Source organism: Trichomycterus rosablanca, chromosome 12 (assembly GCF_030014385.1).
Source record: "Trichomycterus rosablanca isolate fTriRos1 chromosome 12, fTriRos1.hap1, whole genome shotgun sequence".
Taxonomy (NCBI): domain Eukaryota; kingdom Metazoa; phylum Chordata; class Actinopteri; order Siluriformes; family Trichomycteridae; genus Trichomycterus; species Trichomycterus rosablanca.
This window is the reverse complement of record NC_085999.1, coordinates 10,217,223-10,242,333: the sequence shown is the minus strand read 5'-3', so window position 1 is coordinate 10,242,333 and position 25,111 is coordinate 10,217,223. Positions and strand designations below refer to the sequence as shown.

Here is a 25,111-nt window from a genome sequence, read left to right as displayed (position 1 = left end):
AAGGATCAGGACTCAGTGCAGCCCTATTAGTGTGGTAAAAAGGCAAAGAGGAGTTATAATATTAAAAAAGGATTAAGAATGGGGTTGAAGGGGCTGGTCCTCCTCGTGCCATCCTACCTCATTTAGGATATGAGTAGCATTCTTTGCTCTTAGTAATTCAGGAGTTTCCTCCAGCACTGTAAGCCCTTTACCCTTCACCCCTTCCTCTAGATCCTTCCTATACTCTCTCTACAGGGTGGGAAAGAATAGAGAGACTATCACAGAGAACACAAAGCAAGGCTAAGACATGCAGTACTGGCGCAGCTTTTATGACGATGTCCTTACTGGCACACATTCAGTTCACCTAGCCACCGCTCCTGACTTCTCTATTTCCTATGTTATATTGTTATAGGTTAAGGTGTGGTTCACTGGTTCATTATAATAATCCAGTCTGTTCCATTTAGCGCCCATGTCTACTGCTTTTGAGTATGAACCGAAGTCCACTGTTTTGTATTTAAGATGTGGAAAATATGACTTTGCTTATTGTTAATGGAATGTGTACACTTCAGCAAGAGTTTTGTGGCTACATACAAGATGTCAACTAAGCCACATCAAGGCAGACCATGACTGACTTAAAACTGGTGTATATGGAATTTGACAGAAAAAGTATTTCATTTCATTCCATTTTCAATATTTATGTTATAATTTTTTTTTGCTGCAAAAAGTACAAAAATACATTTTAATTGTCACCCTGAGTCTTAGTTAAACTCAGTTTTTGTAAAACAAGCTGCATTTTAATCACTTCTTAATTTTTGTTGTTTTTAAATCTTTATGTTCTTAAATGGCATCACTTGCAGAGCTATAGGGTACCATGTGCGTGTCTGGCGCCATCTCCTGGTAAAGCAGTGAAACTGCATGTTCTGCACAATTCTGCAGTATTTGTTCCCATTGGGCTGTTTATTTGGTTGTTTTTCCATGCTCAGTTTGAACAGTTCACAACCAATGAACTGATCAGCGGTAGACGTCTTATTTTGCTATTAAAATTTGATTGTCATCATAAAAAAACAAATATGCTTTATTAAACAGATTAATGTCATGTTGTGAGCCAATTTAAGTTGAGCTGGAATCATTATACTTAAGGCTGAACAAAGGCATTGGTAAACCTGATAAAAAGAGAAAACTTTTTATTAGATGTTACTTAAACAATTACTATAAAAACATTTAACCCATGGCTTATTTTTGTATAATGGTAGTACATCAATTCACTCAATTGATGACTTTACAAAAAGGTTAATTAAAACACATACTCAGGGTTAACTAATGGATGGGAAATTAGAGGGTGGGATAACAAAAGTGAGCATCAAAAGGACTGACAATCAAACAAACAAAAACAAACAAACAGACAGAAAACGTGTAACATTCAGAAGACTTACAGTGTGAATTGAGTATTACTTGGGAGTATTATGACTTGGTGGTAAAACCATGCACACTAACCAGAAGCTACTCAGATGAGAACAGGAACATCAAACTCTGTATTAAGATCGGTGGGTCTTAGTATGATTACTGGGTTGGGAGGAAGAAAATGTAAACTGGTCCAGTTGTTACCTCACTAGCAATTTTGGTGGCATGTCTGACATGTAACATAGCAGGCGTGACCTCCAAGCCCACCAGGTTCCTGCCTTTCATGCTTTCCTCAAAGTCCTTCTTATAGTCTTTCTATCCACCGCAAACACAAGAGAGTGAAAGACACATGAAGCCTCAGAAATATAGGCATAGGGTCACTACAAATGGTCCGAGCTGTCCTCAGATCACCGCTGGTAAAGTAAACTCATGGTTTTTCAGTACAGAATTGTATACAGCACTGAAATTATATTATATACATTATAATAATTTAATACAATGTATATGGATTTTCGAAAAGATACAGACACACACAGACACAAATACACAGAGACAATACTGTGTCCTGGTCCCAGGTTGGACTTGGTCACTTACTGACTACTGACTTGATCTTTATGTCTAGAAATCAGTAAGTTGTTTCATTATTAGATTTGTGTAAGGCAATAAACCAGTGTCTGCCTGCAAAGTTAAACCATCATTATTAGACTTTCTCAACTGGTACTGAACCCTGGCAGTAAGACTTACCTGGCTCTGCATATGCTGTGCTTCTTTGGCACTTATGTAAGTAGGAGTCTCAAAGTCCAGCATGGCCTTGCCTCTCTCCCTTTCATATTTCTCTTTGTACTTCACCTGAAAGTGAACACAATTCCAAAAGTAAGACTATATGCTATAAACTGTGATGAAGCAAAGCTGAGTAGCTAATTTAAGTTGTCAGAAATATTTATTTTTAAATGTATGTAGCTTCTCATTCTTTTTAAACAGCATGAATAATAAAACAGTGGACAAAGAACTGGAGCATTAGTGCTGGAAGAAAGTGCTTTTTATTGATGGGACGTCTGTACACATTTTACTAGTTCTATAAAAAGTAGCATTTCAAATTAGTCACTGTAAAACAGGTTTATTGCAGAAAATGACCACAATCAAATGGAACAATGCAGCAAGAACTGCAGGTTCAGCAAAACGACTGGTCTGTTTAAAAGTAAAATTAAACCAGAAACACACACACACACACACACACACTTTGATAGGGCAGGACTTACGTTACTCTGCAGCTCTGATGCCTCTTTGAGGTGAAGCTGCTCAGGTGTGTCAGGAATCAAATGGTAGTGACCTCTACTCTCCTCAAATTTCTTCTTGTACTGGTACTAAGAGGGAACCCCCAAGCAAAGCAGCTCAGTATAGCAAATTTCTAAATATTGGTTGAACCAGCTCTCTCCCAATTAATGAAAAGCAAAATTGTGAATTCCAGGTAAAAAAAAAACAATAATGTAAAAATTAAAAAAAAAAAAAAGATATGCTACTGTTATTTAAACTGAAAAAATGTACAAAAAAATAAATAAAATGCAGATTGGGTAAATGAGGGAAAGAAGAAACAATACAAAAAGGTATGGTGTAAAATATGATAGTTAAAAGAAAATACAGATGCTAAGAAAAACAGACAGCAGTGATTTGTAAACAACACTATGTTTTACATTCTTATTTTTTATTTATTTATTTTATTTATTTATGCATTTTCTCCCCATTTTCCTCCCGATTTAGTGCACTCAATTTTGTCTTCTGCTGCTGAGAGATACCAGATTGCATCCGAGGAGAGCATGTCGCTGTACACGCCTCTTCTGACACGTGTACAGCCCTCCTCTTCTCGCCCCTGCATTCTGCACAGGCGTCTTTTCCGCCAATCAGGGTCCTTACACAGCGTATGAAGACCCACCCACCCACACATAGTCCGGCCCCCACCCTGCAGATACGGTGGCCAATTAGTATCTGCTGCAGGCACTGACAATTATGCCTGTTAAATGGTGCCCAGCCGACCAGTGGCAACACTGAGTTTCAAACCGAGGAGTTCAGCGGAATATCCCTGGGCGCCTTATTTTTTAATTTTTGTAAATCTACACTAATTCTATTCTATTCTAATTTCTTATTTGATGCCTGTAACACATTTCAAAAAAAGGTTTAGACAGGTGCAAGTTAAGCCCACGAACACTGAAAAAATGACCAGGACGATGTTATCATGTTTGGTATAACAGAAACAATAACAAAAGGGTCAGGAGGGAATTCAGGAAATTTACCAAAAATAGTTGACACTATTATTTCGTTTTAATTAAATTTTCTTAAGGATTTGTAAATACTTGTCTGTTTTTATTAACATTTTTCCTACTGTCCCAGCTTTTTGGAATTCAGTTGTACATGATGCAGGGATTAAGAAAAAGTGCGGGGAATGATTTTACAGACTTCCAAGCAAAAGTCTGTCTGTTACATCAGTTAATAATGTAAAAAATGAAAAAACGAGCTATCAAAAAGAAGAAAAAAATGCAGTTTGCAGTAATGCAGACTTTTGAAAGTATGAAGGAATGATATAGTGAAAATATGTTAGAAACAGTGGAAAAAAAGGAAATAAGTGTGAGGGAGGGTTATCAGGTGTGGTTTTGTTTGTTACCCCGAACTACATTTCAAAAGGTTTAGGGTGAATTTAGCATGGTTTTAAATTTGTGTATGTAGTAAACATGTTAATGCTAGTAGGAAAGAGCTTTGGGGTTAGAGATGAGTCAAGTGAGGGTCACTACCAGATGATGTCCTTAATGAAAGGGTAAGAGTTTTAGGTGAGGTGCATTTTTAAGGATAATGGATGGTTGTAACAGTGCAGTTAAATGAATATATTTAGAGAGAAGATGAAAGGGAATGTGGAAGAAAGAGAGACGAATAAGCATAAAGAGATAGAGATCTTACATCACTAGAGAGCTTGCTGGTGCTTAGGTTGTGCTGCATGGACAGAGACTCTGCCATATCTGTCACAGGCTTATGGATCTTCTTCAGGTCACCCTTATACTTTACCTGCAACAGAAAATACAGCAACAGAAGCATAGTAGGAGCTGCTCTTCAGCAATTGCACAATTGATCAAAACTATATGTACGAGGGTTCTTCAAAAAGTTTTGAAAAATTTCAAAAACAAATGACATAACTTTTTCCACATAATCACCTTCCAATGCATTTTTCCAGCATCGTACCAACTTTTTAATGCCATCAGCATAAAATGTTTTTGGTCTAGCGTGTTTCAAATCATCATCACATGAAAATCTTCCTCCCCTTAAAGCTTCTTTGAGCATCCAAAAAGGTGGAAATCAGATGGCGCTAAATCTGGTCTATAAGCTCTCTCTCAGTCTCTCAGACACGACCAATTACTCCTCCTCCCACCCTCACCGTTTCCAACCAAAATATAAGTGCAGAAAATTTTTAAAGATCCCTCGTATATAAAATATAATCCAAGGTACACACCTCGCTTGCAAGTACATTGGCATCCTTCAGAGTCTGATAAATCTTACTGTTCTTCAGGTCATACTGGGGTCTCTTTCCTTTCATTTCCTTGTCAAACTTCTCCTTGTATTTCACCTTTTGTAAAAGTCAGCACATTGTTATATTATGATTGATAATGTGTGAAGCAAAATTCCAATAAAAATAGGGAGATGCATGCTTTTGATGGCTTAAGAAAAAAAAGATTTGTACTGGTGGAGTAGTCTAAAACGTTATGCTTTTAAATAGTAACATTATATAATCTCCATGAATAAGGCACAGCACACAAATAATATACTGTGTACACTACTTGGCCAAAAGTATTTTGACACCCAACCATGAGCTTGTTGGACATCCCACTTCAAAAACAAATGGTATTAAAGTATAGTGGCCTATGAAGTATATGTAATCTTTTCAGTTAGAATAACAGCCCATTTTTTGACAAGGCTTCTAACAAGACTTTGAAGTACATCTCTGTGTAGGTATGCCCATGTAGTCAAAACAGCAGTATGGCTGGGCACTGATGTTGGTCAGGAAAGCCTAATTGACATTCCAGTTTATTCCAGAGTTGTTCAGTGAGGCTGAGGTCAAGGCTCAACCTTAAACTGCTGCAAAATTGGAAGCGCATATTTTTTTTTACTATAATTGATTTATTATACCTGTTAGCAATTGTTGTGGCTGAAAATTTAAAGGGGTGTCCAAATACATTTGTCCATATAGTGTGTGTTAATATGATTTTAACTGAAATAGGGAAAATAAAAAGGGGCAAATAATTTATCCAACGTTGGTTCTGGAGTCACATGGTGAGACTAAAACATAATGGTATGAGGAATGTGTAGAACCCTACTGGAAACCTTCATGTTTGGGAGATGTTTTTGCTAGCTATAGCAGTGGATTAACAATGCCACCTAGTGACCAGGGCACAGTAACTGTGTAACTACTTCCAATAAGGTCAACTGGATCTGCACAGTCCTCATTTTTACACAAGGCCGTAATCACAATATACATTGGGGGACACTTAGCTTGTGTAATGTTAGAATCCATCAGTGTTCCCATCACAATTGTTAATATGGCAGAAATGTTTTAGAATGGCAGAAACCCCTCCCCACCCAGGTAAATTTGGTCCCCCCAAATGTTCAAATTATGGCTACGGCCTTGTTTTTTTTTTACACATCTAAAAAGGATGCAATAACGTGAAAATTCAGAAATTCATAGACTGACACTGTGATTCATAATGTGTATATTATTCATTCATTGCTATGGTTAATGAAGCTAAATCAAGCAACAAGCTGCTTAAATATGCGGGCAACAAGGCAAAAGCTTGCATGACAGAAATAGAGATAAAGAGTAAAATACTGTATGAGTAAGTGGAGCAGTGAGTTGGAAAAAATAAAATATTTCGGAACAAGCACATCGGTAATCAGAAGGACACCAGCGTCCACTTCCTTTAAAATATAATGAGTGCCACGGGGCCACCAGAGATCAACCGGTCAGTCAAAGTGAAACAACAAAGAGAGACAACACAGAGAAAAAAAAAAAAAAAACGAATTTGCCCTGGGGTACAGGGTGCCTCCTTACATCACTACTCAGGGCACTCATTTTCTTAATGTGCCGCATCTGGGGAGTATCATAGGAGGCAGTTCCATGGAGGGAAGGCTTGGCCTCCACCTACAAAGCGCAGCAAGATGGCAGGGTAGAAGCAATGAGAATGGAACAGGACAAATGACAGGACAGATGAATGTGAGAATGGATACATGAATATAAGACAATTAGATGAAAATGGAGACAAAAAGCAGTAATACTACTGGACTGAACAGTTAACCAAATTAGTACACAAACACAAGTTATTACAATTTAGCAGTTTGCTTGTTGGTTGGAGGCTTTTTTCAATTTGAAACCAACCCAATGAAACAGTTTCCTATAGAGTCAGTGTTTCGATTTTTTTTGTACTGTAACTTTTGTCAGCTGCTAACATCATTGTCAAAGCTTACTTGCATTTTGTTTGAACAGACAACAACAGAACAAATGTCCTATTTTTTTTACCGACCTTTTTTGTTTGACAGTCAGTAAAAAACAATTACTGTTCTGTTGGACTTCCCAAAGTTTAAGCTTAAACCAGGCATAAAAATAGAGTCAGTATTAGCATGGTAAAGAAAGCGCTGACAAAGCATTTAAAACAACTATTAAAGCTATTAGGCAAAGACAATAAAACTAACTCTATATTATGACATTTGTTATTAAATGGCAATTATTAAATAGCAAAAAAAGAAAGCATAAAAGCATAGAAGTATTACCTGACTGGTAAGTTTGGACACTTCAGTGGCCAAGGCAATATCAGGACGGTTGACCAGAGTTCCTCCACGACTGGCTTCTTGACGAGCCTTGTCACGGTAACCAATCTATAATTAAAATAGAGGTCTCGCTTTAATTAAGAATAACTGGCACAATTACAATAACAGCAAGAATTCTTTGTTGAGATGACTGGTTTATATTATTTTAAGATTTCACTGGTCACCTGATAGTGGTAAAATATCAAAACACATATATGGCACTTTTTGGTATGATTTTGAAAGAAAAAAAGTGATAAAGTACAATTGTTTTGTTTCTTTTTAATATTTAGTTCTGCATTTTTTATGTTTATCCTGATCCTCATTTGACATTCATCCAAACCAATCACTGTCAGGGACCCCTGTAGTTTTACTACAGTTTTTGTCATCCATGTTTAAGTTATAACAGAGAAGCGCATCATGCACATCATTCATTCATGGGAAATTTTCAGTAGCCCCACTTGGCTTGACTGCATGTCTTTGAACTTGAGGGAGGACACTGGAGTTTCTGAAGGAAACCCATGTAGACACACAGAGAACATGCAAACTCCAAACAATAAGGACCCCGGCCGCCCAGTCAGGAAATTAAACCCTGGCCCTTCTTGCTGTGGGGCGACAATGCTACCCACTGCGCCACTGTGGTGCCTCTACTCTATCACAGTAACCCTAATTGTTTTAATGTAATTGTATATTTTTTAAATGTACACTTGAATTGTATATGTTTATTTTATAATTACACAATATAAAATATTATTTACAATTTCAGTTTTGGTTTGTAATTTTAGTTTTTATCCACTGTTATTAAAAGGCCCATTAGATGCCCACAGATGCTCTGAAACTAAGTGGCACATACCTCACTGATGAGCTTGGCTGCCTGGGTAGCCTTCATGATGTCTGGACGGTCAGCAACAGGGGTGTAGTGCAGCTTGGCCTTAGCCTCCTGTTTATAGTGGATCTGCAAAATGTGAGAGTACAGTGTTTAATCAGCTGTAAACTAATAGTCTAATGGCAACCAGACCTTATATTATCATTTAACTTCTCAGCTCACTAAGCTGTAGCAAAAAGTTTAAAGTGTTAACTTTTTTATACTTACATTGCTCTGGCTCTTGGCCACTTCCATGGCATGCTGGACATCTGGTGGTACAGTCATATTGTTGTACTCAGACTTTCCTCTAGCCTTCTCAAACTTCTCCTTGTACAATTTCTGGAAAAGATAGACAAGCAGGATGAAGCTGACTTATTTAATCCTATTTAGCTATTTGGATTAGAAGCTAACTGGTTGACAGTACTTACAGAACTTGTTATTTTGCCAACCTCCTTGCTGTGGGCTGTCTCACGGGTCTCAGGCAGAGTGGTGAAGGAGCCGAATTGGAGCTCCTTCTTACTTGCCAATTTGTATTTGCTCTAAAAGGGAAGGTTTAAATTAGAGGGATAGTGCTTCTACATAAATAACATCTAAAGTCACAGTCACAGTCATTCAATAAAAATAATTAAAATTACCTTCTTTCTATTTTTTTATTTGTATTTTATTTGTACATACTGTCCCAACTTTTTTAAACAGTTTTTTTGTTTTTATAGTGAAATCCATGTCATACCTCAGAAACCAAACCAGCCACAGATTTAGCATGCAGGATCTGAGGGGTGTCGTGAACAGCATGATAGTGGCCTTTAGCTTCTTCATACTTTTGCTTGTATTTGACCTGGTGAATAAACAGAAACAAACACACATTATTTAATAGGTATTCCCTTCAACAGCTGATTTAGAACTCAGATTATTCTATATTTTCATGAAGACACCGGCACTCACTCCGCTGGAAAGCTCAGAGTTCTTCTTGGCTAAAACTGTGTACTTATCATCTGTGACGGGCATCACACAGCCTTTCAACATCTCCTTGTCATACTTGTACTCAACCTAGAAATGTAAACAGTAAAATCAGTCATGACATGCCCAATTATAATACATTTGCCATAAATATAAATCTAATAATAAAAAGCAAAAGGTTTCTCACTCACATCACTCTGCTGAAAGTTGATCTTGGCAGCATGGACAAAGTCAGGTCTGTCCACGGTCCAAATCCACTTATTTTTGGTGGCTTCATATTTCTTTTTGTAGTCAAGCTACAGCAAAGAGGACAATAAATAACTCACATCTTCCTTATGGAATGGACTAGAAGAGTCCTGTCATTTGCAAAAAGAATGAGTTTGTTTTAGTATGAACCTACATTGCTGATGTTCTTGTAGGCCTCCTTGGCAGCACGGATGTCGTAAGCATCAGGAGCAATGTTGATCTGAGCTTTGTTCTTTTCATACAGTTCCTTATATTTCAGCTGTAAGAGGAAGAGACCACATGTAATTAAGCCTGTCAATTATTAGTCAATAAGTTACCATGATTTAAGTTGATCAGGAATTCATTGTTAAATCACATTTCCATATACAGCTTTATACACAACATTCATGAACAAGTTCTGCCTAAAAGTTATTGCTACATTGTATTCTATTCTTTATTTTTAACAAGTGTTATACCCAGTAATAGTTATAATTATAATTTACTTACTTGCACATTATTGCACCAAGATTATTTTTACATTATAAATGTGCCATAAAAGACTGTGATAGGTTTTCTGTAGTTAATTGTCAGCTAAACTGTCATAATCACGACAGGCCTAGGTACTGAAAAGACTAAACAATAAACAAACTGATAATTTTCACAAAAGTAGCAATACTTACATTACTGGTGATCTCTTTAACCTTCTTCATGTGTTGACCGAGAGGAGTGTCATGGCCAAGTGTGTAGCCTTTAGCCTTATTCTTGTTATACTCCATCTTGTACGTGATCTATAAACCAGAAAAGTTAAAATGACACAAACTCTTTAAAATAAAAACTAATCCAACAAAATACATGTTTATGTTAGAAAATATATGTATGAATGTGTTGAAAAAGTGGTAAGAACTCACATCACTGATCTGCTTTCTGCGCTTGTGGATCTGGTGCTCAGGGGTCTCCAGTATTGACGTGTACTTGGACTTGAGACGCTCATATTGTTCCCTGTACTTCCACTGAGTAAGAACAAATCCAAAATTCATGTTACACTCTGACCACACCCATAGTCATGAGCTATGAAGTTTTTAATGATGGTTTGATTAGTACAATGAAATGACAGGATTGCAATGCGTAAGTGTAAGTGGCAATGCGTCATTCTAGCAAGACTAACATAGAATAAAATAAGTGGTTTGAAGGCTGAAATGTGTTCGGTTACATTTGAAAACACTCAGGAGAAGCATGCAAGTAAGCTTTTTTGGGTATTTGTTATTATCAATGATAATCTGTACATGCATCTATAAGCCAGCAACATAAAGCAAAGCCAAAGCTGAAGGCTGAAGAACTTCAGACTACATTACCCTGAAAGACAGACATGGTAAATGCCCACTCCTGTTTTGGAGGACTACAAAATACCTGCTGCTCTCTACCAAGACCTGCATTTTTAATTTTAATTTTTTTTGTAATTCAGTGGTAATGCAAACCATTGTAACAGCCTGCATCACAGAAATAAATATAAAGACAGTAACTAAATTATCTTAAAGTGACTAATTGATTGGCAGGTACTACAGTGATTCTGCCTACATTGGACATATTGGCCAAAGCTCACCCTTAACTTACCCTAACTTTGTATTCCACCACTAACTTTTAATAACTCTTAATAAATAATTAGTATGTATTTAAAATGTATATGTATATATGTATTTAAAATGTACCTTTAATATACATTAGACTAGTGGTTCCCAAAAGGAAGGGGGGGGGGGGGGGGGGGGGGGGGGAGATGCACGGCAAATGAATGAGGCGTAAACATTTAAGATACATAAGGCATGTCGCTTCTAATAATTCCACTGTAAAGGTGATTTATCCCTTTATTTTATTTTGTTTAATAGGAAGTTGCAGTTTTGTATAGATTACAATGTTTGAAATAAATTCCAGTGGAGTTTGGAAGCAAAAGATTTGTGCATGTGTGTGTGTTCCTATTTACAAAAAGGGAACTGCAGAAAAGCTTTGGGAACCACTGCATTAGACCAACCTTGGACTGACCTTAATTAATTAACCTTTTTCTGTTTAACTGTAAATCTAACACTATCAGTCTAGTAAGAGCATATTAACATACTTATTGTCTTTACTTATTTTTGTAATAAATTAATACAGATTAATCTGTCACTGTTACATCTTGGTTGGTAGGAAGGTTTGTTTATGCCACTGTCAACCACAACTTGCTTATTACAGTTTCTGATGTTCAGACTTGATTTATTTTAAATAACTGATTAGTTTCCAAAACAGCAATACCTACATTGATTATCATCGAGTTGTGATAAGTGCTATACAAATCTGATTTTTACTAAATATGAGGCTACCCATACCAAGTGTATGTGCACATAAAACACTGCTTTTTCCCCCACAATCCACCAACTGACAGTTTGCTTAATGAGTGATATCTGTTGTCAGCGTGCTGTTTATTAAGCAGCAGATGATGTAGATGATTAAGCATAGGCGGGAATGGTAATGGAGAATTATGTCACCATGGAGTTAAGATAAATGAATTTCGATGTATTAGGTTTCCAGGGGCCTGTGGCAGTGCCTGCAGGCTGATGGTTACCTTACTCCACATGTTAGAGTTGTACATGGCGTTCAAAAGATCAGGGCGGTGCAGCTCATTGCAGCCGCTCCTAAGCAGATCTTTGGCTTTGCATCTATACCTGACCTGTCCACAGAAAAGACATACAAATAGACACACACAGAGGTCATGCACGAGAAAGAAGGGAAACGCTCAAGGGAATCCAGCAGTTTACCCTCATGTCAGCCTGCTACACCCAGGTAGGATCTTCCAGTTGGTATTTTTATTTATTATTATGTTTAATTATTAAAGACAGGAATGCGACAGTACTATCTGGAGTATACAGACTGACATGATGCACAAACAAGATAAACGTAATTGTGTGGCACCGGAGCAGAACCCTAAGAGAGAAAAGAACGAGTGACAGCCATGCTTCAAAATCCAGCAGATCTGGGACGACCTCATGCTCGGTCCCGTCGGCGAGTCCTGCAGTCGTGGGGCTTTACCTGGCTCAGCTTGTTGGCTTCTTTAGCCATGATGTTTCTAGGGTCATCTACAACTATGCTGTACTTATCCTTAGACTTCTCATAGGCAGCACGATAGGATCTCTGCTCAGAACATTAGAGGAAGAGTTAAAGACACCTGCCTTCACTCAAAGATGGATGATTTGCACTCATTTAGGGAAAACAGCATGTAAACACAGTGTACTTAAAACAAGGTTAAACATTGCTTAACAGATGATGCAAATAAAAGTTACCTTTAGCTGTGATTACTTTAAATGGAGAGGAAGAACAGAACGTTATTATAAACTATTAAAACCAGTGCATCAACTTTGTTTCCAAATTTAATCCAGTCTGATTCCCTATTGCACTCACAGTCTTTGCTGCATACACAACACCCACCTCGGCTGATTAGTGCCACAGGCTATCAAAACTGCCAGCCTTTAATTCTTGGGCAGTGGCAGATTCTTACAGAGAGCCTTAACATGCAAGAAGGAACATGCTATGCACTCTGTATTCCTCTGCCACTGTTGGACCCCTGAGCAAGACTTGGATAAGAGCATCTGCCGAATGCAATAAATATCAATAAAAATATAACGAGTAATGTATCTATCTAGCACTAAAACCTAAAACAGATGAAGCTGACAAAACACAGGTTCCATCACATCTACTAAAGATGGCAATATTGTTCATTCATCTTCAGTATCTACTGGTCAGGGTCATGGTGGGTCTGGGGTTTATTCCAAAATGGGTGTAAGGTGGGAATACACCCTGGATAGGAGACTGGATTGTTGTAGAGTACAGACCAAAATTCACTCAGACAGTAACCAGAGGTGGAGATCCAGCATTACCTGCTACACCAACATTCTACAAAAAGATTACTTCGAGTTGGAATCTACCAATTAACCTCTGATAAAACAAAAACATCAATTAATTTAAAAACTGCAAGAGAAATCCTTTTTCTTACATCGTTGGCTATGACTGTAGCATTTTTGGCAGCCGTAAAGAAGGGTGTGTCACTTGTGTACTTGAAGTTGCCCTTGTTCTTTTCATAAGATGCCTTGTACAGCCTCTGTTAAAAAAGCAGAGCATAAAACAAAATTAACAGTGTATATACATAAAAAAAATAAAACAATAATTTGATGATCGTTGATTTGGAAACACTAAATAATTTTACCTCACTGTACAGAGTCTTGTTATGCTCAGCCTTCACCAGTTCAGGGGTGTCCCACACATAACAGCCAATGCCCTTGATCCAGTCCAAATCTTCTTTGTACTTAACCTGAAAGATGGAATAAAGTAATTAAGCAACACAATCGAGAAACTTAAAATTATTTCTAATATTTCTATTTCAATATATATAAATATAGTTGGACTTACATCACTGATGCAATCTCTTACAACTCTGCTGTGGAAAAACTCAGGACGATCTGGGATGGACTTCCAGGTACCCAGCGAGCTGATGTACTTTTCCCTGTACCTAACCTACAGTTTGGACAGTAAGAACTTGAGCTCTTCAAGTATATTTATATAGCATTTACAGGTTTAATTGTATATGTTTTTTACTGTAATTGTTTTGCCACAAATATACAGACAAACAAAATGATCAAATTTTGGAACTGCCCTTCCAGAGTTCAGCAACCAACAATCAATAATTGTATATATTGGTTTTGGATTAGTAATTAACACATTTTTTTATTTATCTGGTCAGCCAACTAAAGCAATTATCTTAGACAAACCATTAAGTTCAGTGTGATAATAGATACATGTACATAACAGTGCTAGCTAACTGTGGTCAAGAAGGCTAACAAAGGCTGTTCATAACCAATGAAGAACAAATTGTGTTAGCAAACTAACATGGTTGTAAGCCTGATAGTTAGCTAACCCAGAGGAGAATGCTAACTTGAGCCATACTGTTACCTAGTTAAATTGAGATATAGATAAAGGTAGTAAAGTAGTTAATAATGCTTTTTCTGCTGGTTCACCCATTTAATAAATCCTGGTAATAAGGCTAATGAAGACCATTTTGTCAACCGAATGAGCAGACAGTTGTTGTGCTACTAAGCTAACAATGCTTGCATAGCAGCATATAGAATTAACCAACTCTAATGAAGAAACTAACAAAGGTATATGTTGCTAAATAAGCTGAATCAATTACAGTAAAAATCACTACAGTGTTGCTGAGCTTAGACTGTGTTTTATAGTCTTTTTTGGCCCATAAATGTGTTTTTTAGGTTCTACAGAATGGTAAGGGGTGGGTAATAAGTAATTTTTTAAAAGTTGATTCATGCTTTAGATGAGAGGGTAGCAGAAAGTGCTGTCTATTAGTGACAATTAATTACCAAATATATTCTAAACTAATGGTTGTGTATTTATATAAGGTGTTTTTCATCAGTGTAGCTATAGTTAGGGCTATTGGGTTTATTCAATAAGCTCCCAAAAGTCTGACATTTCTCTTAGGGGGGTTGATGTAAAAGTTTTCCTTTTAGGTGAGAGGTTGGTATTATAGGATTTTCCAGATGGTGTAAATAAAGGATTTAAGCAAGTTCAATTAAAAATCATTGGCTTTCTAACTTATGTGGATAAAATCTGCTGACCATTAAATTTAAGCAATTAGGGTTTGATGGAAGATTCTGCCATACAATTCCAAATTCACTTAGCTTCATTTTAAAATGCAGAAAGAGATGTTATCCTGACCTCACTGATGTCATCTCTGACCCGCTTAGCAACGACAATGTCTATGGCATCCTTAGCAGTGTGGTAGTGTCCTTTAGACAGCTCAAAGGTCTCCTTGTAGCGCAGCTGAAAAAAGAAAACACACATCAGACTAAATCCAAGCAAAAGAAAAATCACTGAGGTTTAACAGTAGGATGTTGAATACTTACATCACTGGAATTGAGGTAAGCCTTTTTGGCACGGATTAAAAGAGGTGTGTCATGGATTGGCGTGTACTTGTGCTTCATCTTTTCATACTGCTCTTTGTACTTGTTCTGGAAAAATAGCAGTCATATGGATGTATATTAATATGTGAAAGTATGCGAGTAAAGAAAATCTCGAAAAGGGCTCATTAACAATTGAACTTACCTCACTGAACACCACTTTCATAGATCTGGAATGCACCATGGTGGGTGTGTTTAGCTCTGGGGTGTAGAAGGCTCTCTCTTTGGAGGCCAGATCAGTGTACAGCCACTGTAAAATAAGGGAAATGTCATATATCAAGCAAAAATCTTTTTAAACCATTGTTTCTCCTAAATAGAAAGTAATTTGTTTTAATATTAAAACTACCTTGTTTGTTAGAGTCTGGGCCCATTTAGCTCTCTTGATTTCCAAAGCATCTACGGTACTGCTGCACTTCGTCTTCTGCACATTGCCATCAGCTTTGTATACCCTCTGAATAATGAAAAACATCGCAAGGAACATTACATGTCTGTTTTGTATATAAATAGGTGTGTATTTATATATTTATATTTTTGCGAACTTTAACTCACTTCACTTATGTGAGACTTTAACTCAGACACTCGCTTGTATTCTGGTGTCTCCAGTACCACTGAGAAGTTAGCGAAGTTCTTTTTGGCATCAACTTCATAAGAAGCCTTAATGATGGAAGTAAAACAGAGTAAAAAAACAAAATCATAAGGATGAACCATTTTGTAAGGATAGTAGATGGTGGCATGATAGAAGATAATTATTTGTATCAGTACCCTATATTTGTTGAGTCCTTGGATGCGGACCATCTCAGGGGTGTCAAAGACAAAGCAACCAATGCCTCTCATCCATTGCAGGTCCTCTTTGTATTTCAGCTATATGGAAAAAAAGCAGACAAAACACAAACTTAAATTATAGTTAAAAGTTAAATGTGTTGTTTTATTTGTCCTCTACAGCACTTCTATAGATGTCACAGGAAAATAAAAAGTTCTGGTACATACATCACTGTTGAGCTCATTGACATGGAAGCAGTGCATCAGCTGTGGTGTTATAGGCATTGGCAGGAGAGTTCCTCTACTATTGTAGTACTTCTCTTTATAACAAACCTGTAAAGAACATTGAAAGAGTTTAGAATTATTATAATGTGCCTTTAAAAGTAAAGAAAGTAGAAACACTGTAAACATATTATTTGTATTTTTAAAAAGAAGTTGCCTGTGTAGTCAGTAATATAAATGTAATGAATATGCCAAGTAGATGGTGAATTATTGAAAATCTGATTTGGGTTACTTACATCACTGATGGCCTCCTGGGTGGCCTTAACCTGCTTGATCTCTGGGGTGTCATACACAGAGTGAACTTTATCCTTATGCTTTTCATAATCTTGGCGGTATAATCTCTGGAAAAAGAATACAAGAGTAAGTGTAAGTTAACATACTTTGTTTCTGTTACTCATCTGCTGTTTTACATAGTAGCTGAGAGTTTTAGAATTGTCTTACTTCATTAGTGACCTGGTTGGTCTTTCTAATATTAACAAAATTGACACCATTGGGGTCCAGTTTGTAGCTTCTGGCTTTCATAAGCTCATATGCTTCCTTGTACTTCACCTGTAAAAAGTGAACACAGGACAGGACACGAGTCAGAGACATTATCAGCGCCTGGAAAATATACGATAGATTAACAGTGAAGGACATAATGTTGCCTCCTTACGTTGCTGGCAATGATGTTGTTGGCCTTAACTTGCTTGTGGAGTGGAGTGTCATATGGAAGAGCATAGCCATGGGGCATGAAGCTCTTGCTTGCCTCTTTGTATATGTGCTAAAAAAAACAAATAACAAATTAACATATGTATATATACATAACATTAATTAAAAACTGTCTAAATTATTATAGCAGAAAAATCTTACATCACTCTGGATGTAATTGGCCAAACGAGCTCTTTCTGTTTCCACAGTGGTGGCAGGAGCAGTGTATTTACCCTTCACATTGGTGATATAGTCATAGCGATAGTTAATCTGTAAAAGAGAAGGACAGGTGTTAAATGTCTCCATTTCAAACGTTTAGACTACTGATTAGAATTAAGACAAATGTTTATGGGAAAAAGTGAGCTTACATCACTCAGGTTGTGGGCGCTCGTCTTGCATGTCTCATACACAGGGGTATCAGTTACCACTGAGTAGTTCTTAAAGTGGTCAATTCCTTTAGCTCTGTATTGATTCTGAAAATAAAAATAAAAACAAAAATGTTAAAGAAGCATGTGAGATGTGATAATGAAGCATAGGAGAGCTTATCCTCACCTCACTCTGCAGCTTCATAGCTTGCTTACAACGCAGAATCTCAGGAGTGTCCCATGCATAGCAGCCAACACCTTTAAGCCAGTTCAGATCGTCTTTGTAGAAAATCTGGAGGAAAAGAAGAAGTTTCCAATTAAAAAATGTCATAAAATTGGCACTGATTTGCATTTCCAACACTGAAAGTTGTAGTTTAAGGTAAAAAGGAAAAGGGTTTGTTAGAAGTACACATTTTTACTAGGGCTGGCTTAATACCACTTTTTTTTTATGTCCGATACCGATACTGCAAATTGAGTATCTACCGATACCGATACCAATCCGATACTGTTATTTCTTCTCTCAAACAACTAAGCAGTAATAATACCTGTCTCAATGCACCATGGTTAAACTAGCTATCTAAATAACAATGCTCAGACTGTGAAACAAATATTCTAAAGAAATAAATACAGAACCTACAACATCACACTTATGCAAAACTGCTGTTTTTATTTTAACTTTAACACACAGAACGTTTAGCAGCATTTTTGGCTTGTTTAACAAAAGTGTCTACAAATGGAAGATGTGGATGTCAATCAAACGCGATGGACCAATTAGAATTGATGCAGAGTTGAGATTTTTAGTTAAAGTTCTGTCATGTTTTTAGATTAATAAAAACCAAAGCGCACTTATAAAAAAAAACCTGCTGGATTTTAAAGAGGAAAACGGGAAACGGTGTAGTTTGTTTTATTTCATAACACTAATGGATTAATTGTTGAGAATGTGAGAGATCTCCAAGCCAGGACAAGATCAGTAGATCAGTGGCACATGTTAATGATGTCATCAAGCGTGAGCGGCAATAAGCAGCACTCTGTTGGAACGTATCTTCGCGTGTTATTTGTTTTACAAACAAACAATGGCCTTATTTACATTAAGTGTTATTTACATTAAGCAACAGTATCGGATCGGATTACATGTTTTTTCCTTCCGATATCCCATCCAGTGATTTGGGCCAATATTGGACCGATACAGAGTATCGGATCGGTGCCAGCCCTAATTTTTACTTGTGCATTGTAAAACATAACATACCCAGATGTTACTTACTTACTTAAAAACAGACAGGGACTTTAAATCTAGGCCAATTATGCCAATTCTTGATAAATAAATACTAAATGATTTCAGTTGTGCCCATAACAATCAGAAGTCATACTTACATCACTCAGCTGTTCATTGACTTTGCGGGCATGAGTATAAACCTGCATGTCAGGCAGGCAGATCCACTGGTGCAGGTATTTACGATAGTCAACATTACTGATCATTTTCTGGGTGTTGCGGGAAGCCACCACATCTAGCATATCAGCAGGCACGTGGACTTTGGCTTTGGTCTTTTCCCAGTTTCCTCTGTACAGACGCTATTAAAGAACACACAACATATTATCATTGTTACAATCTGATAAACTAGAACAATGTATCCTTCTCTTTTAAGGACAGTTGCATGTCACTTACATCCAGATTGAGTTTTCCAGCTTTGATGCATCTAGCAGTGGCTGGGTCATCCTCCAAGCATTTAGGCAGGCTGTACAGAGACTTAAACTTCTCATAATCTTCCTTGTATTTCACCTGCAAAAGCCATATTCCATGAAATTATCACTTCCAGTACAACAATCAGTGTTAAGTGTTAGTTTTAATATTGATAAAGGTATTTAGAATTCTACTCACATTGCTTAAAATGACCTTCTGCTGCTTGGCATGGGCCAGAGCATGGGAGTCATGTGGGATACTGTAGCTCTTGGCCTTGATTCTGTCCCAGATGGCAGAATATGCTTTCTGTGGGAGAGAAAAAAACATGCTTAGACACCGCACAACTGTTTAAAATAGAGAAATGTGTTGTTAATGTGTTATTTTAGACTTACCGTGCTGTAGATTTGCTTCAGGTTGAAGCATCTTGCATAGTCATAGGTGTCCAAGATTGTAGTGTACAAGTGCTTCTCTTTGTGATAAGCCTCTCTGTAGTTCAGCTGTGAATGATGCATTTTAGGACAGTTTATATATGCAGAACAAAAGTCTGAGAACTCGAACAAAATACACCGATCAGGCATAATATTATGACCTTCCTTATATTGTGTTGGTCCCCCTTTTGCTGCCAAAACAGCCCTGTGAGGCACTGTGTATTCTGACACCTTTCTATCAGAACCAGCATTAACTTCTTTAGCAATTTGAGCTACAGTAGCTCATCTGTTGGATCAAAACCACACAGGCCAGCTTTCACCCCCCACGTGCATCAATGATCCTTGGCCGCCCATGACCCTGTCTCGGGTTCACCACTGTGTCTTCCTCAGACCACTTTTGATAGATATTAACCACTGCAGACCGGGAACACCCCACAAGAGCTGCAGTTTTGGAGATGCTCTGACCCAGTCGTCTAGCCATCACAATTTGGTCCTTGTCAAACTCACTCAAATGCTTACGCTCGGCCATTTTTCCTGCTTCTAACACATCAACTTTGAGGATAAAATGTTCACTTGCTGCCTAATATGTCCCACCCCAGTGGCGGCTCCTGCCAAATCTCTCAGGGGGGCAATTGTTGAGATGATGGCCAAGGTGACCCGTTCAATGGGTAAATTAAAGCTTAAATAATTAACATCTTAAGTCATCTGTCAGTTTGCCCTCTCAAATAACTTTGAACATGGAGAGAGACCAGCTTTACCATTAATCATAAAATTAAGTAAAGCCTTCACACTAACAATTTAATTCAGTCTTCATCAGATAGCATTTTATTTTAGGTGCAGCAGATCCAGAATAAAGATTGGCATTGGGGCTGATGTGCAATGAATAAAGAAGTACAATTAAACAATTGGGGAGATACAATAAGTGCAATCACAATTCACTATTTAAAAATTACATTACTTATTAGTAATTTACTTGTAACTCATATGATTTTCCCCCTTTTGTAGATACTTATATTTATATTATATTTGGTCTGGGTAGCCCTAATTCTCAAGTTGCTAATTTATCCTGATTACACGATGGAGTTGCTCCGAACTGAGGTAATGGTAGTCATTGTGACGAGATCGCGACACCAGATTACATGTGACGCAAGCAGTGTGCGTGCCCTCCCGGAAGCCATTCAGAATGTATTGCAGCGCCTGCAGTTCGGAAAAAAGAGCCTTAACATGAGAGTCTATGAGAGCAATCTGGGGCGATTTTCAGTCAGACTGAAATCACCCCGAAAGGGGCGGTACTGTACGGAACACAACTCGACGCTGATTGGACTACGATATTCCGAGGCAAGACTGACTCCAGAACAGTCACAGCTGTGATAGAAACATTTCTTCCCTTTCGTCCCGGTGCGTCGCCCTATCACCCTAATGAACGAGCCGTCCCTGTCCCACCCACTAACAGGTGCCGAGATGAAGAGATAATCAGTGTTATTCACTTCACCTGTCAGTGGTCATATGTTATGCTTGGTCGGTGTATATAAATAATTACTAAAGTCATACCTCACTGGCCCAGGTGTGGCCCAGTATAGCGGTCACATACACAGGGGTGTCTGTCACAATCGAGTAGTTGTTGAACTCTTTCTTGCCTTCTGCCTTGTACATGATCTGTTAGAAAGAAAGAAAGAAAGAAAGAAAGAAAGAAAGAAAGAAAGAAAGAAAGAAAGAAAGAAAGAAAGAAAGAAAGAAAGAAAGAAAGATTAAAGTAATACAGACTTTAACAATCAGGACTGGAATAATGGCTAAACATTTGATAAATCAATAAAAAAAAGAGCTACTTACATCACTCTGAAGCTCATAAGACTTCTTGGCACGCACAATTTCTGGTGTATCCCAGACGTAGCACCCAATACCCTTCATCCAGTTCAAATCATCTTTGTAGAACACCTGCAGATAAAACAGTCAAACAAACCTGTATTATTGGTGCTGTAATTAATTACAAATTTTAGATTCAATAGTTTAGATTCACACATGACCTACATCACTTAAGATCTCGTTAGCCTTGCGGGCACGGATAGCATCGTCCTGATCAGGATGGCAAGTCCACTGGTGCAGGTAGGTGCGATACCGCACATCACTCAGGATGTCTTGGCATTTCTTTGCAACTACATGGCTGATCATGTCAGCAGGAATGTGGAGCTTAGTCTTGGTCGTGTGATAGTTCTTCTGGTAATCTCTCTGTAAGAAAAAGACAAAAGATTACACAAAATACTTCAAACATAGGGCATCTTTTATTTTTTTATTCAATAAATGGGTGTTGCACATTTAACTATGAAAGACCATGCAGTCAAATACATTTATATTTGTTAATATAATGTTCTGTTGCTGACCAAGACATTAGCATCGGATTCTTTAAATCCTGTAAGTTCTGAAGTTGGGTCTCCATGGATCACACATATCCCCCAAATTGAAATCTAGGCACTTTGGAGGCCTAGTCAACACTTTGAATGCTTTGTTATGTTCCTAAAATCATTCCTGAACAATTTGAGCAGAGTGGTAGGGGGGCATTAATCTACTCAAAGAAGATATAAAGCTGTGTACTTTGTCTACAACATTGTTGAGGTAGGTGATACATATCAAAGTAACATGAATGCCAGGACTCAAGTAACCCAACAGGTCCTTGCAAAAGTTGGCTTGAGCAACACACCGCCTCTGCCGGCTTGCCTTCTTCCCATAGTGCATCTTGGTGCCGTCTCTTCCCCAGGTAAGTGACACACACAACCAGACGTCCACATGATGTGAAAGAAAACGTGATTTATGAGAACATGTCATCATCTTCCTTTGCTCCACGGTCCAGTTCTGATGCTCACATACACATTGTAGGCACTTTTGGTGGTGGGCAGAGGTCAGCATGGGCACACATATAGGGATATGCAGCCCTATACACAGCAAGCTGTGATGCAGTGTGTGTTCTGACGCTGTTCTTTCAAAGCAAGCAATAACATTTTGTGCTACAGTAGCTTGTCTATAGGACAGATTGGATAGCCTTTGGCACCGAGTTGTCCCTCATTAGATCCATATGCTTGCCCATATTTGATGCTTCCAACACATCAACACAACAATCACTGCCTCATAAATCCCCATCTGTCAGTGGTTTTAATGTTGTGGATGATCAGTGTATAAAGCTTTTCCACTGTAACAAATAGAAAAGCATGACTGGGATTCTATATAATATACCATAACATACCATATTTTTAATCTTTTCCATTTGACCGGAACGGATCACCTCAGGAAAGTCAACCAGAGTGTTGGCCATGTAATGACCCTTAGCTTTCTCATGGGCATGGTGGTACTTAACCTGAAAAGTTGAAACAAGCAACACATTAGAAAACCAACAGATGTTCATTTAATAATTCAAAGACCAGGCAACAGAGAAACAACAAATGGCCACTTACATCACTGACAATGTCCCTGGTCTTCTTGGCTGATTTAAGAGGGAGGTATTCATGGTTTAGCTGGTACCCAGTGGCTTTAGCTTCATCCCAGCCAAGTTTGTACAGTTTCTGTATTAATCAACAACAGTCAGGTTAGTCAGGTAGGTAAACACAACAGGGTATTTCAATTCCATATCTGTGTTTATGATGAGAATTAGTAATAAAAGTACATTACCTCACTGAGGATTTTTGAGACCTCTCTGCTGTGGGCCAGTTGTGGTGTGTCATCAGATCCAATGTAGTGGCCCTTTTCCAGGTTGAAGGACTCTTTGTATTTTAGCTATTTATCAATGAAACAAGTTCAAATGAAAAACTGTTCACTGCATACATTATATATAATAATTGGTAATTACAGCAATATCAATTGATAAGGTCTGATCATTTCTGCATGTATAAGTTTTTTTTAAAAGTGAACAATTAAGACAAATACATAACAAAATTATCAACTAAACAAGAAAAAGACACAAAACAATACCTTAGCAACAAAATCATCGTACATATTTGCTAAATTTCTAATGATTATATAAGAACATACTAATTTATTACAAAATTAATTAAATTATTTTCATTTTAATAATTTTGGATTCCTACATTTTCCATAATGTCAAATTTTAAATTAGGTTAAATTGTCTCACATTTATTATTGGTAAATATTTGGTTTTATTTAAAAAAATACATCCTTAAAATAAGTTTAAATGTTTTCCAGTAGTTACCAAAATTAGTAACAAAAGTCAAAAAAATTATTATTATAATTGTTTTTAATTAAAAAAATTTTTTTTTTACCCCTTTTTCTCCCCTTTTTAGCGCATCCAATTGTTCAATTAGCATCGTGCTTCCTCTCTGTCTATGCCGAACCCTGCCCTGACGGAGGTGATTGAAGCTAACCCGTATCCCCTCCGAAACACGAGCAGCAGCCAGATGCATCTTTGCCACCCACACATTGACGAGTTTGGCGCCAACTAGCGTTGCATGCGGAGAGACACACCCTAAGGGCACCCTCTCCCATCTCTGTGTAAGCGCCTCCAATCAGCCGGCAGAGAACGCAATCGCATTCTGACAGAGAGAGACCCACATCCGGTTCTTTGTCCCACCCCCCACATGAGCAACCGGCCAATCGTTGCTCATATAGCCACTCAGCTTCGAACCGGTAAAGCAAGGCTGGATTCGATACCACGCTCTCAGAATCCAGCCCTGGTTGCAGCGCGTTTCTTTTTACCGCTGCGCCACCTGAGCGGCAAATTATTTTTTAAACAACATAATAATAATCATATAATAATAATAATATAGACAAATGTGTAAAATGTAGGTGTTCACTTGCTAGGTCTTCTATATTTACATTACATGTTTAAAAATTTTTTGATAGCTTTAACTGTCACCATCCTGGTATAAACAACATTGTTTTTTTTTATTTATAAACATTGTTCATTAAAAAAAAATAAAAAACTTAAGCAAACACTTACATCACTGAGATTGATGGCATTAACCTTGGCCAGTATAACTTCAGGTCGATCAACAACATGGGTGAACCTGCCAAAGTTATCTTTAGCATTTTTCTTGTACATTCTCTGTTTGAAGAGAACATAAAATGACATTAAGCCAGATATCCACAATAAAATTACATCTCAATATAAAAAATCCAAACAAACATTGTAACCTACTTCATTAAGGATTTCTTGGGCTTTCTTGACTTTGACATGGTCGACTGAGTCAGCTGCTACCCATCCACAACCACGGATCCATTCCAAATCTGACTTGTAGACATTCTGCAAGAGGAAGGAAATTGTAGTATTCCTTTTGCCTAACAGTCGTTATTTCAAGTAAGTACATATGTACAGAAATATTTTTCACTACAGCATAACACGTACATCACTGGCAAGATTATAGGCTTTGCGGGCCTGGATGACATCGTTTTGATCTGGCAGGCAGGTCCAGTTGTGCAGGTAAGTTCTGTAGTTATCATCGTTGACCTGTCTCTGACACTTCTTGGCTAGTTCAAAAGCCAACATGTCTACAGGAAGGTTGAATTTGGTTTTGGATTTGTTGAAGTCCTTCTTGTACAGGGCATCACTAGCAATTCTGGCTGAGTTTATGGCCAGCATGAGCAGTGGATCATCCTGAACACTGCGGGCTCCAATGTGGTGGCCAACTTGCTTACGATATCCCTCCTTATACTTGTAC

At 37.7% G+C, this 25,111-nt stretch overlaps 1 protein-coding gene across 12 annotated transcripts in view; it reads right to left on the bottom strand.

The window, feature by feature from the left end:
• Positions 1-25,111, bottom strand: part of neb (nebulin) — a 74,264-nt gene that overhangs the window by 13,973 nt on the left and 35,180 nt on the right. For 8 of the 12 annotated variants that reach the window (XM_063005506.1, XM_063005508.1, XM_063005512.1 and 5 more), the window contains 46 exons: positions 24,799-25,110; positions 24,592-24,696; positions 24,394-24,498; positions 23,109-23,213; positions 22,895-23,002; positions 22,687-22,797; positions 21,480-21,677; positions 21,282-21,386; positions 21,003-21,107; positions 19,416-19,520; positions 19,222-19,329; positions 19,009-19,122; positions 18,717-18,914; positions 17,533-17,637; positions 17,349-17,453; positions 17,143-17,250; positions 16,946-17,053; positions 16,735-16,842; positions 16,530-16,634; positions 16,240-16,344; positions 16,015-16,113; positions 15,802-15,906; positions 15,599-15,703; positions 15,398-15,502; positions 15,199-15,303; positions 15,011-15,115; positions 13,694-13,798; positions 13,491-13,595; positions 13,281-13,385; positions 12,320-12,421; positions 10,171-10,272; positions 9,943-10,050; positions 9,438-9,542; positions 9,229-9,333; positions 9,023-9,127; positions 8,811-8,915; positions 8,509-8,619; positions 8,309-8,419; positions 8,069-8,170; positions 7,183-7,287; positions 4,874-4,987; positions 4,327-4,431; positions 2,640-2,744; positions 2,125-2,229; positions 1,585-1,695; positions 118-228 (listed from right to left, as the gene is read on the bottom strand). In XM_063005506.1, the coding sequence (XP_062861576.1) occupies positions 118-228; positions 1,585-1,695; positions 2,125-2,229; positions 2,640-2,744; positions 4,327-4,431; positions 4,874-4,987; positions 7,183-7,287; positions 8,069-8,170; positions 8,309-8,419; positions 8,509-8,619; positions 8,811-8,915; positions 9,023-9,127; positions 9,229-9,333; positions 9,438-9,542; positions 9,943-10,050; positions 10,171-10,272; positions 12,320-12,421; positions 13,281-13,385; positions 13,491-13,595; positions 13,694-13,798; positions 15,011-15,115; positions 15,199-15,303; positions 15,398-15,502; positions 15,599-15,703; positions 15,802-15,906; positions 16,015-16,113; positions 16,240-16,344; positions 16,530-16,634; positions 16,735-16,842; positions 16,946-17,053; positions 17,143-17,250; positions 17,349-17,453; positions 17,533-17,637; positions 18,717-18,914; positions 19,009-19,122; positions 19,222-19,329; positions 19,416-19,520; positions 21,003-21,107; positions 21,282-21,386; positions 21,480-21,677; positions 22,687-22,797; positions 22,895-23,002; positions 23,109-23,213; positions 24,394-24,498; positions 24,592-24,696; positions 24,799-25,110 (5,274 nt within the window). The remainder of the gene's footprint in view (positions 1-117; positions 229-1,584; positions 1,696-2,124; positions 2,230-2,639; positions 2,745-4,326; positions 4,432-4,873; positions 4,988-7,182; positions 7,288-8,068; positions 8,171-8,308; positions 8,420-8,508; positions 8,620-8,810; positions 8,916-9,022; positions 9,128-9,228; positions 9,334-9,437; positions 9,543-9,942; positions 10,051-10,170; positions 10,273-12,319; positions 12,422-13,280; positions 13,386-13,490; positions 13,596-13,693; positions 13,799-15,010; positions 15,116-15,198; positions 15,304-15,397; positions 15,503-15,598; positions 15,704-15,801; positions 15,907-16,014; positions 16,114-16,239; positions 16,345-16,529; positions 16,635-16,734; positions 16,843-16,945; positions 17,054-17,142; positions 17,251-17,348; positions 17,454-17,532; positions 17,638-18,716; positions 18,915-19,008; positions 19,123-19,221; positions 19,330-19,415; positions 19,521-21,002; positions 21,108-21,281; positions 21,387-21,479; positions 21,678-22,686; positions 22,798-22,894; positions 23,003-23,108; positions 23,214-24,393; positions 24,499-24,591; positions 24,697-24,798; position 25,111) is intronic. The other 4 variants (XM_063005511.1, XM_063005510.1, XM_063005509.1 and 1 more) reach the window with 4 other exon arrangements.